The 12766-nt window shown below is 47.2% G+C and overlaps 1 protein-coding gene across 1 annotated transcript in view; it reads right to left on the bottom strand.

Annotated features, from left to right (window-relative positions):
- Positions 1-12766, bottom strand: part of DPF3 (double PHD fingers 3) — a 237145-nt gene that overhangs the window by 118824 nt on the left and 105555 nt on the right. Inside the window, exon 3 of the mRNA XM_045823360.1 lies at positions 4105-4212. Within this exon, the coding sequence (XP_045679316.1) occupies positions 4105-4212 (108 nt within the window). The remainder of the gene's footprint in view (positions 1-4104; positions 4213-12766) is intronic.

Consider the following 12766-nt stretch of genomic DNA (forward strand, 5'->3'; position numbering starts at 1 on the left):
CCAGCATGAGGACAGAAGCCAAGGAAAACTTTCAAAGGAACACAATGGGCTGGTGGGCACTTGGCTAGCAAACCACCAGCCCTAGGGTTCTTGCTTTTCCCTCCCGGATCATGTCACAGTAGGCCCCAGGGTGGGGGAGGTCCAAAGCCAGCTGGGAGTCCAGTGTGTCCAATGAAATGTCTAGAGATGGAAGGACAAGACACTGCACTAAGTAGCTTCTTGCCTCAGTCCCACTAGCGGTGAGACTGCCAGTTCTCAGATAAGTGAGCAGCGTAGTACACTCTCCTTGGCTTTGTCCGCAGCCCGATTTCCCTGGCCTATAAAATGGGCTTGTATACCACTTTTACCACTTCCTTCTCTCTGCCTCCCTGGTGGTAAGGACCCATTGGTGATATAAACGAAAATGCTTTGTGAAGGGCTTTGTAAATTAGTGTGTAGTTCAGATACTGGTGATGATGATGATGATCCAATCAGATTACCCCAACCCCTGGGTGGCAGTGATTGGTGGAATGAACATAAACCCAGCCAGGTAATCAGTCCTTCCAGGGACCTCTCCAGCACAGCCATCAAAGGGGCCTTACCTTTCTGCTGGGGGTGGCGAGTGGTGAGACTGGGGCTGCTGGTGGCTACTTGCCTGCCCCATGAAAAGAAGAGTGTTAAAGATGAAGAGAGAGAGACACAGAGCCCTCATTACAATGCTTGAGGCCCTGGATTCAGCTGTGCCTGAAACTAGTCTACTCTGGGATTTACTGTTACATGAACCAACCTCCCTTTTTTTGGTAGGCTAGTTTGATTGGTTTGATTAGAATGTCTGACACGGCAGAAGAAACTCCAACCATCTCTTGGGTGCATTTTCATAATTGATACATTTGTTTTATAAACAAAGTTTTCAGGGGGGAAAGCCTTGTTAAAGTTTCTTTTAGTATACCTACAAAGCAGCTTGAGAAAACAGAAAAAGCACTACATTGAGAAATCAAGCAACCTGGATTCTCTGCTGTTTCCAGAGAACTGCTGTGTGACTTTGAGCCTAACCTCTCTGGACCCCAGTAAAATAAGGAATTGGAGTTCATGATGTTTGAGGCATTTTACAGCACTCAATGTCACTGATTCTATAAAAGACATTTATCCAGTATGTATACATCAGATCCAATTAGTCAGATATAATGTTCTTCACAAATACTTTTCATATAAATGTTAAGAACAAAGACAAAAAATAAGGACTAATAATTTAAAATTAGTGGTAAGTATTTATAAAAAATGCCTTTAACAAATTACATGTGAGATATCCTCCTACACATGGAAAATACTCACTGCATCACTGGTTAAACCGGAAAAATTGGGAACAGCATGGTTAAATAAGGTGTGGTACACATTCAATGTAATGAAATACTGTGTAACTGGGGGAAAAAAAGGGATGAGGAAGCTCTCTATATACTGACAAGGCCAATGCCTGAGGCCCGTTTTTAAATGGAAGGGGCAAAATGCATGGTGGCCATGCACGAAGAAAAAGGAAGGGAAGGGTATATAGATCCTCTGGGAAAAACCTCCAAAAGCCGGTATCGCTGACTGCCTCTTTGGAGAGTGGGTCTTACTTTCTACTATACGATATTCTGGAATGTCAAAATGTGACTATATTACCAAGTCAAATTTTTTAAATTTTTTAATTAAAAAGGTTTGAAAGGGCAAATACTATTACATATGGCTCATTTAATCCACATGATACACCTGCAAGGCCAGCTAGGAATCCCAAGTACCACTGTGTCTACTGACAGATGGGGAAATATACCCAGAAGGCCCACATACTACAACATGTAGACACAGCCAACTACTAACAGACACCTGAATAATACCCTCCCTTCAGAGCTGACACAGCCACCCTGGCACACTGCTCACTTTCTCACTACAGCACCTACTGCAAAGCTCTGGAGGGACTGGAGGGGCGGAATTCAACTGGTCCGGGTAAGAGTAACACCAGGGATTACTTCATCGGTCCTCCATGCCACTTTCAAGACACCAGGACCGACTGATCTGGAACAAGGAAGGAAAGAGGTTCCACCTCCAAAATAAAATTGTTCATATCACCAGTTGTTTATGCTTAAGAAACGTAAATGATGTCCTGGCTGGTGTGGCTCAGTGGATGGAGCACCAGCCTGTGAACTGAAAGATTGCCAGTTTGATTCCCAGTCAGGGCACATGCCTGGGTTTCGGGTCAGGTCCCCCAGCTGGGGGGCCTGTGAGAGGCAACCAACAGATATATCTCTCACACACTGATTTCTCTCTCTCTCTCTCTCCCCCTCCCTCCCTCCCTCCCTCCCTCCCTCCCTCTCTCTCCCCGCCCCCTATCTAAAAATAAGTAAATAAAATCTTCAAAAAGAAAAAGAAACATAGATGATATGGAGTCATGCCATGCTGACTTGTGGCTGGCCATGTAAGTCTTCCAAACCAGTGTTCTCAAACTCAACAAGCATTCTGGGGACACAGTCTTGGGGGTTTGATAAAATGCAGGTTCTGACTCCGAAGGTCCAGAGTGAGGCCCAAGACTCTACACCTCTACCACAGCAATGCCTGCACTGGTCATAACTGTATTTTGAGTGTAGTTCTAGAGCCACACTCACCAAAATGGGCACCGCTATCTCCTTGTGGCAACTGAGCACTTGATCTGTGGCTGGTCCCACAGTAAAAGTTACAATAGTATAAAATACAAACAGGAATATAAAAAGAATACAAAAAAAGGAAAGTATTTCATTTATAATTTCTATATTGATTACATGCTGAATTATAGTTTTGATATTTTGGGTTAAACAGAATCCATTATTAAAATTGACTGGAACTGTTTGCTTTTTATTTTTCCTTTTTCTTAATGTGGCTACTAGAAAATGTAAAATGACACAGGTGGCTTGCATTAGATTTCCACTGGACTGTGCCACTCCAGGGCACTGGGCTCCCCCACCTACAACCTGCCGTGTGGGGCCGGGGGGAGGGGAGAGTTAGAACCACCTCAGTCATTACCCTTGAGTGTCTGCAAGGGTCTGTAAGTTGTGCAAGGCCACTTGAGAGCTTGGATGAAGTACCCTGAAGAATATGGCACCCTCCCACTCCTAACAAATGAAACTTGTACACAAGTGATACCTAGGCTGAAGCACACAGTCAAAGCAGGCTTACCCATGGAACTGTGAGTAAAAACATTCTCAACAACTGTAAGTAGAAATTCTGCAGACAAAACACAGCCCAAATGGTCACCATGAAAAGGCAGGGGTGAGACTGGGTCCACACTGCTTTGCTGAGGGACCATGTCAGCCAAGGGAACGTGTCAGCTTTGGGAGGGAACATGTCAGCTCTGCATTTGCTCTACTTGCCAGCACATTCTCACCACCCTGAGTCAGATTCCAGCCCCAGCACCCCCAAACCAGAGGTTCCTTTAAAGCTGAAGACCCAGGGCAATCACATGGCCTTGCTGTAACTCAGACACTGGTCTGAAGACCGCCATCTAGTCAGAAGTGTAACAAAAGATCAGTAGTCAAGAAAACCAACCAAGTCCTTCTGCATGGCCACAGAGCAATCGGCATGACCTACAGGCAAAGTTTTAACTCCAACTTCCATTGCCATGCCCAAGATGGTTCTACTTTTAGTGAATGGCCCTTTCATGTAACATGCTCCAAAAGGTCATTCCCAGTGAGGGTAGGAGAAAGTACACAACACACTCTCCTAACAAACACACGACCTGGGACAAGGTTTCTTTATTTGGAGCCACAGGAAGTATTACTCGACCCAAATAGCTACAGCTCCTTCTGATCTGTTGGGAAAGTAATTCATCCTGGGCCTGTGCCCACTCTGTGCCTGCTCACTCTACTTCCCCGCAGTGGCAAGAGGGAGACAAAAGGAAGGGGAAGGTGGAAGACACCCAGAGGGCAGAGAAGCTCCCACGGACACATGTACATGTTTATACATGAGAGATGGCACACCTCTGAACACCATATGTGGGCATCATTACTCTCCTGGGAAACTCCAGGCTACAGACAAAAGAGCAAAGCCACTTGTCCTGGGCCAGCCCAGCGCTCTCCACCTCTCCCACAACGGGGCGAGCCAAGCTCCGACGGTACTGACCAGGCTTTATTTCCAGCAGCCGCATCTTTGGATCCTCAGGTGGGTGCAATCGTCTCTTCTTACGCCAGCAGCGGGCAGGGTATGTGTACAGCTGGCCTGGAGCAAGGCCTGTGGACAGAGACAGTGTGTGTAAAGGTTAAAGGCTCCAGGCTGGAAGGGGCCTCAGAAACCACCTTGTCTATAATGACCTCATTCACAGGGCAAGGAAACTGAGGCCCAGAGAGGTGAAATGACTTGTCAAGGTCACAGCTGGTATGGTAGAGCTCAGGCAGAATCTAGGTCATCTGACCCCAAGACCCGCGCTCCATCTTCTCCATCACACCATCTCATTAAGCCTGTGACAAAAAGAGCCATCGCTGTTACCAAAACCAGTTCTATTTTCCTGGTCTGGAGAGATGATCAGAGGGGCCTGTGGACCACAAGCAGGATTTTTCCAGACTCAACCTCACCACAGTGTTTCCAAAGCAGTGGATCTGCAGCTACTGCCCATCAACTAGCCCTGTCAGGTCACGCAGGTTCCCTTCAAGGTGGAGCAGCAGAAGTCAGCATGCCCAGGTATGGGCAGCCTACATTAGAAAACATTACAAGGAAACAAAACCAAGGAGCCAGACCTCCTACCTATCCAGTTAGTTACTGACAGCTCGCTGAAGCCCAAGGGAGCCCCGTGCAACCTCCATTAGACAGACTATAAGACCGCTCCGAGGACCAGGCTCCATGTCTGCAGAGCCAGCACACCTGTGTTTCCCTGCCCACCTGTCTGGGGCTCATACAGAGAAACTGGAAGGAGTCCTGTGGCTGGGCTTCTGCGCCACACTGTCTCCCAACAACAGGCTCCTTCTAGATTTGGCCTTTAGCACCAAGTCCCACACCAGTATTTTCTGTCATGCCAAATAACCCACCAGGAGCCTTCCTGCAACACTTCAATGGCTCCTGTGACACACAGTGTGGCAGCCAGAGGCCCTGGAGGAACATGGACTCCCCACGCTGACTACGGTCTATTCCCAGGGAAAAGGGCAGAGGGTACAGGCTCAGGGGAGAGGAAGAAGGGGCTTAAGACTGGTGCGATGATTTCCGGACTAAGAAGGTGCACCTTATGCACCTCAGAATGTGCCAGCAAGCCAACTAATCCACCCCCTGCTGGAGTGAAGGGACCGGTGAGGAAAGGGATTTTGTCCTGTTCCTGAATCCCCAGAACCAGAACTGTGCCTGACACACAAAACAATCAAAGTAAACCTTTGCTGAATGAATTAAATGAAAAAGTATGTTCCAGTTTTACTCTGACCGGGGTCACGATTCGGTCTTCTGTAGGTAAGCACAAGTGACAACTGTGAGATGCAGACAGCCACACGAGAGAGGGTCACTGCCTCACTCTAGAACTGTGGGGTTCAAAAGACATCAGGACTGTATTCCACGTGTCTACCATGTGGGAGCCTTTAAAGAGACGAGACATTGCCTTCATTTTTTGCTTTTTGCAAAACAAAAAAAAAATAATCATTATCATCGACAAAAGTTTCGTTGCTATTTACCCACTCATTTATTTTTCATTTTCACTGCTATCCATTTATTGGTTTGGGTCCAAATCGGAGGCATCTATTCCAAACACTAAAGCAACAAAATTCTCCAATTTTCTTTATGAGTTAAAACTTTTCTATTTAGTCACAAAGCTGCTCCAACAGGTTGTAAGGCTGTGAACAGGGTGGAGGTCCCTAACTCTCCCCCTTCTGATTCTTAGAAAACATCATCCACTAAGGGTGATGGAGCCTAGAGGCTCCAGGAAAATCTCTGGTGTCATGTGCAAGAGTCATCCAATACTTAATACTTGATTTTGTTGATAACTTCACGGGCTTCTGCACAGGAGGAGGATACTGAAGCTCAGAGCTCCCTGAGGGCTGGGAACCAGACGAGTGCTGATTTCTCGAAGACCAAATTAATCAAATAGCCTAAGACTGCTCCCCCTCCCGTGGAGGCCCAGTTTCGACCTCCCCGGGGGAAGGCATCACTGGGAAATAGTTCTGATGCTTCTGGTAGGTTTGGTCCAGGACCGTGCCATCTCTCACCCTGTAATTCCTAAATGGGTGGACTGATGCTGCGTCCCTTCCACAAATTTTGGTCACCTCTTGGGCTGGTGTATCCCACTGAAGACCAAGTACATGGCCTCACCTGCTACTCCACATCCCAGAATTTGTCCCATCAATCCCCACTCATCTTGGGTCAGAGGTTCTTTTTTTTTTTTTTAGTGTATTTTTTCATTACCATTTTACCCCCTTATAGCCCCCTCCCCTCTGCAATCACCGCACTGTTGCCCCCAAGTCCTTTTCCTTTCTGCTGGATCCCTCCCCCATCTAACCAACGCCCCCCAGTACCTGTCGTCCTGATCTCCAAGTCCGTCTCTGTTCTGCTTGTTATTTTGGTCTGTTCATTAGATTCCACACATGAGTGAATTATATCCAGGCCAAAACCAAAAATCACCAAAAGAACTTGTTAATAACACCAATAGCTGGGGGGAGGGGATATAATGGGACTAAATGGTAATGGAAAAATATAAAGGTTATAGATCATTCCAATGCCTGAACAAGAACCTCTAGATGGCTCAGCATCATCTAGTTACTGTCTGGGTGTTCCTGATGTATTTATTAAAACTGGCTTAATGGCCTTCCCTATAGAATCCCAAGAGTCCCTGTGTTTCCCCCAGGTGTTGGCATTAATTGGCGTTAATTGCCTACTTACTAGACTGTCTCCCCTACTAGGTTTTGTAAGATCTAGGATGGTAGGAACCATGTCCATTCTGAGTATCCCCAATGCTTTGCACAATGCCCGGCAGCTACTTGAAGAAATACTTAGCAAATAAATTCAACCAGAAATGAACCAAACTCAAAAATGTAGGAAGTGAATGGCCGCTGTCCCTCTACTGTTCCTGACTCAAGGAGAATCATCTACCCACATCCCACCCACCCAAAAGAAACCCCAGAAGGTGGGCTGAGGACAGAGGCCCCACCCCAGCAGGGCACTCTCTGTGCTTTAGTTTAGGCTCCTTCCTGCCCCACGGGCTTCTTCATGGCATTTCCAGCCTGACCAAAAACAAGTGAGTGACACGGAAATGGTCCAGACCAGTACTCTCAGAAGGTCTAAGCGACATGAGGTCAAATCTGTCAACGTTTTTCAGGTCCTATGCCCTCCTTGAGAGTGTGGTCACTGCACTGTTCAGTCAGCAGCAGCAAGGCAGCCCCAGGCCACTCCGCCTGTAGCGACAGGCCCACCCTTCTGGGAAGGTCCATTTCAGTAAGTAGTCTGAAAAGAGGGGACAGTTTTCATTTCATTCTTTCACTTCCCCAGATGGATTACAGAAGCTCCATGGTGCAGAGGAAGAGCACATGAGTCCTCCCTCATACCACCATCCCCTATCACCTTGAGAAACATCACTTTCCTGAGACTGTCTCCTCACCTGTAAGATAAGGATGTTAGTAACACCTACCTTATAAAGGACTGTCGTGGGGATTCACTTACATTCTAGAAGCTCTTCATGATCATGAAGCCTTGTACAAAAGTCAGCTGGTAATTATTACGGGTCAGCTGACTTAGAGGAGTCCGGACCTGGTGACCACGTGACATGACAAGGCCCCCACCTGCATCTCCCTGCTGCTCTTTGCTTCTTTAGCCACGAGAATGGAAATAAGCCTCGCTGTGAGGTCTCCTTTGACTCCGCCTCATCTCAACAAGAAAATGGCCCAAGAACTCTCTGGGGGCTCCTGTTCCCCTTCCTTGACTTCCTCTCTAGCTGACAGACACCAGGGTGCCTTTATAGGGCCAATGCATTCAGCCCTGGAGTTCCGCTTGTAGAGGGATGAGCAGAGCCCCATGAGAACTATGTTGTTTATCTCAGTAGAACAGGAGGCACATAACTTAAAGCCCATGTGTATGGTAGATGAGGGAAGGAGAAGTCACAGCTGCAGTGGGGGAAGTTAAGCTGAAGGAATGAACCTGGGGCTGGGGGTATATGAAGGAGGGAAAAGGGAGGAGGGAGACTAGAGGGCAGATCAGTTCTCTCTGGGAACCATGGTCACAGCTATCCCTCCATTCACTTACCCCAGCTAAGCAAAACTGCTTCTGTTACTTTAAGGTATGACTCCAGTTACAACACACACACTCGTGTGCAAGCACAGGCATCTCTCCCACACAGGTACTCACACACTTGCTAGGGATGGGGGTGGAATTGAGGGACTGGTTCCATAAAAAAAAATTCGGCATGATAGAACTGATGCCTGTATGATCAGCAAACTACAGACCAATTGCTTGCTACCTGCATTGTCCAAGTTCAGCAGGTAGACACAGCGTTACAAGCATTTCTGAGAGACACGGCAGGAGCTATTAAGAATCCAGAAGATGATACGGGATAAAAAGGGGAAGAAAAATGATATGGAAATTTGAAAAGATGACTGGAATAACTTCCTCTTCCCACAACCACAGCCGAGCAGTGGCAGTCCTAGCCCACCCAGGAAGGGCTCTCCCTGCAGCATCCCCGAGAACACAGAGCTGCCACTGAACCCCCCGCGCGAGGGAAAACTCCTTACTCCACGGGACAGACTTTCCACTGTTGGCCAGCTCTTATTATGATAGAGTTTTGTTCTGCCCTTCTTTTGAAGCAAAATCTACCTTCCTGTAACATATGCCAATTTGTTCACCTTTTGTCCCAAAAGTGGACAGGAGTCATCTGCATCCCAACCATCCAACCCATCCAAACCACTTGGCTATGAGCAGAGCCAACTGAGAGGACAAAGAACGGAGGGAAATGGGAGCCAGCGAACAGAGACAGTGGCGACACAAGCTCATGGCCCAGGAGGTCTTCACCGAGACTGGGCATTGGAACTGCGTCAGTAGTTGTGGAAAAGGGCAGAAGCCTGGCCCCAGCCCAAACCTGCTGAACAACAACATCAGAGATCCACCAGCTGCAGTTTGAAAAACTCCCACTAGATCAAATCTCACTCATATTTACATTCCCAGGGCCCAGCACATAATAGATGCTCCATTAATGTTTATGGTTAAAAATGCCAATGTGGACCAACTTTTCTGAGCTGGAAGGGATGAGTAACAAGCCCCTAAGCGGGGCTTGAGGAGTGGGAAAGATATTTCACAAGCTCATACCCGTGTCATTTCCTGGTGTTCTGCACCCTCCCTTCTCTTGGCTTTTTAAGAGCTGCACTGACTTCCTGGACTACTTTTTCAGTGAAACACTCTGGAACCATCCCAGGCCAGTGGTGCCTTCTCCTCCTTGCAAGTGTAGAGTCCTGGGCACTTGTCACCACACCACAGCACCCAGTGTGGCTGTCTATCTGCTCAAAAAAATCCCCTTCCTGCCGCCCATCCCACTCTTCTCCGTGAGCTCTTCTCTAAGACTCAATTCCAGTGTCCTGTGTGCCAAGACTGCCCTGGCACGGTAGACCTCAAGTCCAAAATGCTGCCTGCCTCTCTTCTGGCCCAGGGGTCCCCAAGCCCCTCACTGGTCCCAACACACTCAAAGCTGACACAGTTAACAATAGCTAACATTTGCTAAGCTCTTCCTCTGTCATAGGCTGGCACCCCACTCACTGCTATCTCATCGTGACAACATCATAAGACATTTAAAGAATGAGGACAGTAAGGCAAACAGTGATTAAGTAACAGGCTCAGGGCCATAGAGCTTATAACAGCAGCCTAGTCCACAGTCCATACTCAAAACCTCTCCACCATTGCATCTAACTCCCCATAGTGCCATCCCACTGCTGGTTCACACGCAGCAGGCTTGAAACCCAGAGTCCTACCAACACCACGCACAGCTCCTCAAACCAGAGCTGTCAGGAAAGGAACACCCAGCCCACCCACCAAACCACTTCTTATGGAATTTGTGTTCCCTTTCCTACCACAACACCAACTAAAACTGCTCATGGAGAAATGCATCCTGGTGATGTAAAAGCACTGTAGTAAGGCACATAAAATGTGTAAAGAATCACATAAACCACCAGGCCATACTTTCTAAATTCATTGGGAGAATTGCAACCATACACTGATGTCTCTCTGCCTCTCTCCCTCCTTTCCCCTTTCTCTAGAAATAAAATCAAATCTTTTTAAAAAAAGAAGAATAGAATGTGAGGAAGGATCTTAAAAGTCATTGGGGCTGATGCTTACCCCAATATAAAAATTGCCTCTCCAATGTCCCAGACAATAGCCTCTACCCCAGTCTGTTTCAAAAATTCTGGTTTTCACCCTTCCATGAAGCATTTTACTGCAGTCTTAAAATATTCTTCTGTTAGAAGTATGCCTACCAATCTCACCCACCATTGGTAAGAATGCAAAATGGCACAACCCTAGTAAGGAGAATTTGGCCTATCTAGTAAAACCATATGTGTTTGCCCTCTGATCTAGCTATTTCATTCCTAGGAATCTATATCACAGATCCACACGCACAAACACAAAAATATATGTTTGTACCAGAGTACAGAGCATTGGTCCCATTAACAGGGAAACATTCCCACAGTCCTGCCCTCATGCAGGATTGGGGAGGCCGAAAGTGGGCAAGAGAGGTGCCTACAGAGAGCTGAAGGTAGAGCAATTAAGACACACTGCACAACAAAGGCAAGTTAACAGCCTTGCATTACTGAAGGGAAGAGGGCTGCTGCCCAGGGCAAATTGTGTCCTTGAATGTGAGAACCTGCAGTGACTCATGACATATGGGGGGAGATGCCCTCCCTGGATGACTGTGCTTCCTATGCGTCACTGGGAACTCTTGCCCTGACTAAAGATGGCTGCCAAAAGACAGTCAAAGACAATGGAGGACAAAAATGGCGGACACTAACACACCACAGGAAGGGCTAGGTCCGAGGTCGCATGGGAAGTTCCCAACCCAGCATTTCAATTAGGGCAGGCTGGAGGTCACAGGACAGAGCCACGAGGTCTGTCTGCCTGGAGAACACAGCAGCAGAGCTGACTGAGCTTTGGGCACCCACCAGGCCAAGCACAGACACGAGAGAGATGCTTGGAGCTGACCTGTGACCAGGAATGCTGAGCTGCAGACTTCTGCCTCTCTGAAGGATGCACAAAGAAGCCACTCTCTTGGTATGGGGACTTTTGGTGCAGGACTTTAGAGCTAGGTTTGAGCTCTCTCCCTCTAGACTGTTGGCATTTGGATGTTCTGGGCTTCTGGCCCTGCTCCCCACACAGAGAAGACCAATCAGGGGACCCAGAGATGTGGGCCCACTACAGACTCAGACCCCGCATGGGTGGGAGCCCACTCCTGGAGGCAGGGTCCCATGCAGAGACATGTGCCTCCCTGCACTCCAGCCTCTGAGACACCATGAAGCAGTGTAGCATGGCACATGGCTTCCTGAACTGCTACACAGGTGCTGAGGACAGTGCACCCCAGACCCTGAGGGGGAGAGCTGCTGGAAGAGGGTGGTGACTCAGAAACCCACAGGTTCACATTCCAGAGGGGATGTGTTTGCGTGTCCGGCTGATGGACAGATAAGGATGTGGGGAACTTCTGGACAGGGTTTTGGCTTACAGCCTTTTGGGGAGCAAAGGAAGTTCTGGGTCTCATGGGAGAGGAGGGTTCTGAGCAGGAGTGCTCTCAGCCCCCCAAGGTTTGAACCCTGTTAATGAACACTGTTTCCTTCACGCCCTGGCTGGTGTGGCTTGGTGGGTTGAGCACTGGCCTGTGAATCAAAGGGTCGTCAGTCGATTCCCAGTCAGGGCACATGCTCAGGTTGCAAGCCAAGTCATGCCCCCCACAGGGGGTGCATGAGAGGCAACCACCCATTGATGTTTCTCTCCCTCTTTCTTCTTCCCTTCCCCTCTCTCTGAAAATAAATAATTTTTTTCTAAAACTGTTTCCTTCAGCACTAATTGTTGAGTCATGTAGATTGAAGGCAACAACTGGACGACCCCAGTTTGTATGGTTATATGTTCACTGTACTTTTTTCAATACTAGAAAAAGATTGGAAACAATCCAACATCAATCTATAAGGGCCTGGTTGAATAAACAATAGTATATCCACACAATGGACTATTATGAAGCTGTTGAGAAACAGAAAAAAAGAGCAAGAGGGCAGAGGGGGAGGGAAGTGTACACTGCAATGGAATATATTGTTAAGTGAAAACAGCAAAGTGGAAGACTGTGCATAATGTGCTATTATCTCTTAAAAACAGGGATAAACATATATATATATACACACACACACACACATAAATGTAGGTTTGCAGTTTTTAATGTAAAGACAAACCAAAAACTAAAAAAAAAGTCACAGAGAGAGCACAAAATACTAGTGACAAAAAAAAGAGAAAGTTGCTTATGGAAATAGCAAAGAAACAGGATAAAAGGAGATACTTTCTCTGAGTGTACTATGCTTTACAGATTTGATTTTAGAACCATGAAAATATTTTATATGACTATAAAGTAAAACTATATTAACATTAAAAAATGTGCTGACCAGTGTGGCTCACTTGGTTGGATATTACCCCACGAAGCAAAAGGTCACCAGTTCAATTCCCAGTAAGGGCACATGCCTCGGTTGTGGTCCCACATGTGAGAGGCAACCAACTGAAGTTTCTCCCACACACTGATGTTTCTCTCTCTCTTCCTCCCTCCCTTTCCCTCTCTAAAAATAAATATTTAAAAAATGAAAAAAGAATATAA

This window comes from Phyllostomus hastatus, unplaced genomic scaffold, assembly GCF_019186645.2.
Source record: "Phyllostomus hastatus isolate PE091 unplaced genomic scaffold, TTU_PhHast_1.1 phas_scaffold_501, whole genome shotgun sequence".
NCBI lineage: Eukaryota > Metazoa > Chordata > Mammalia > Chiroptera > Phyllostomidae > Phyllostomus > Phyllostomus hastatus.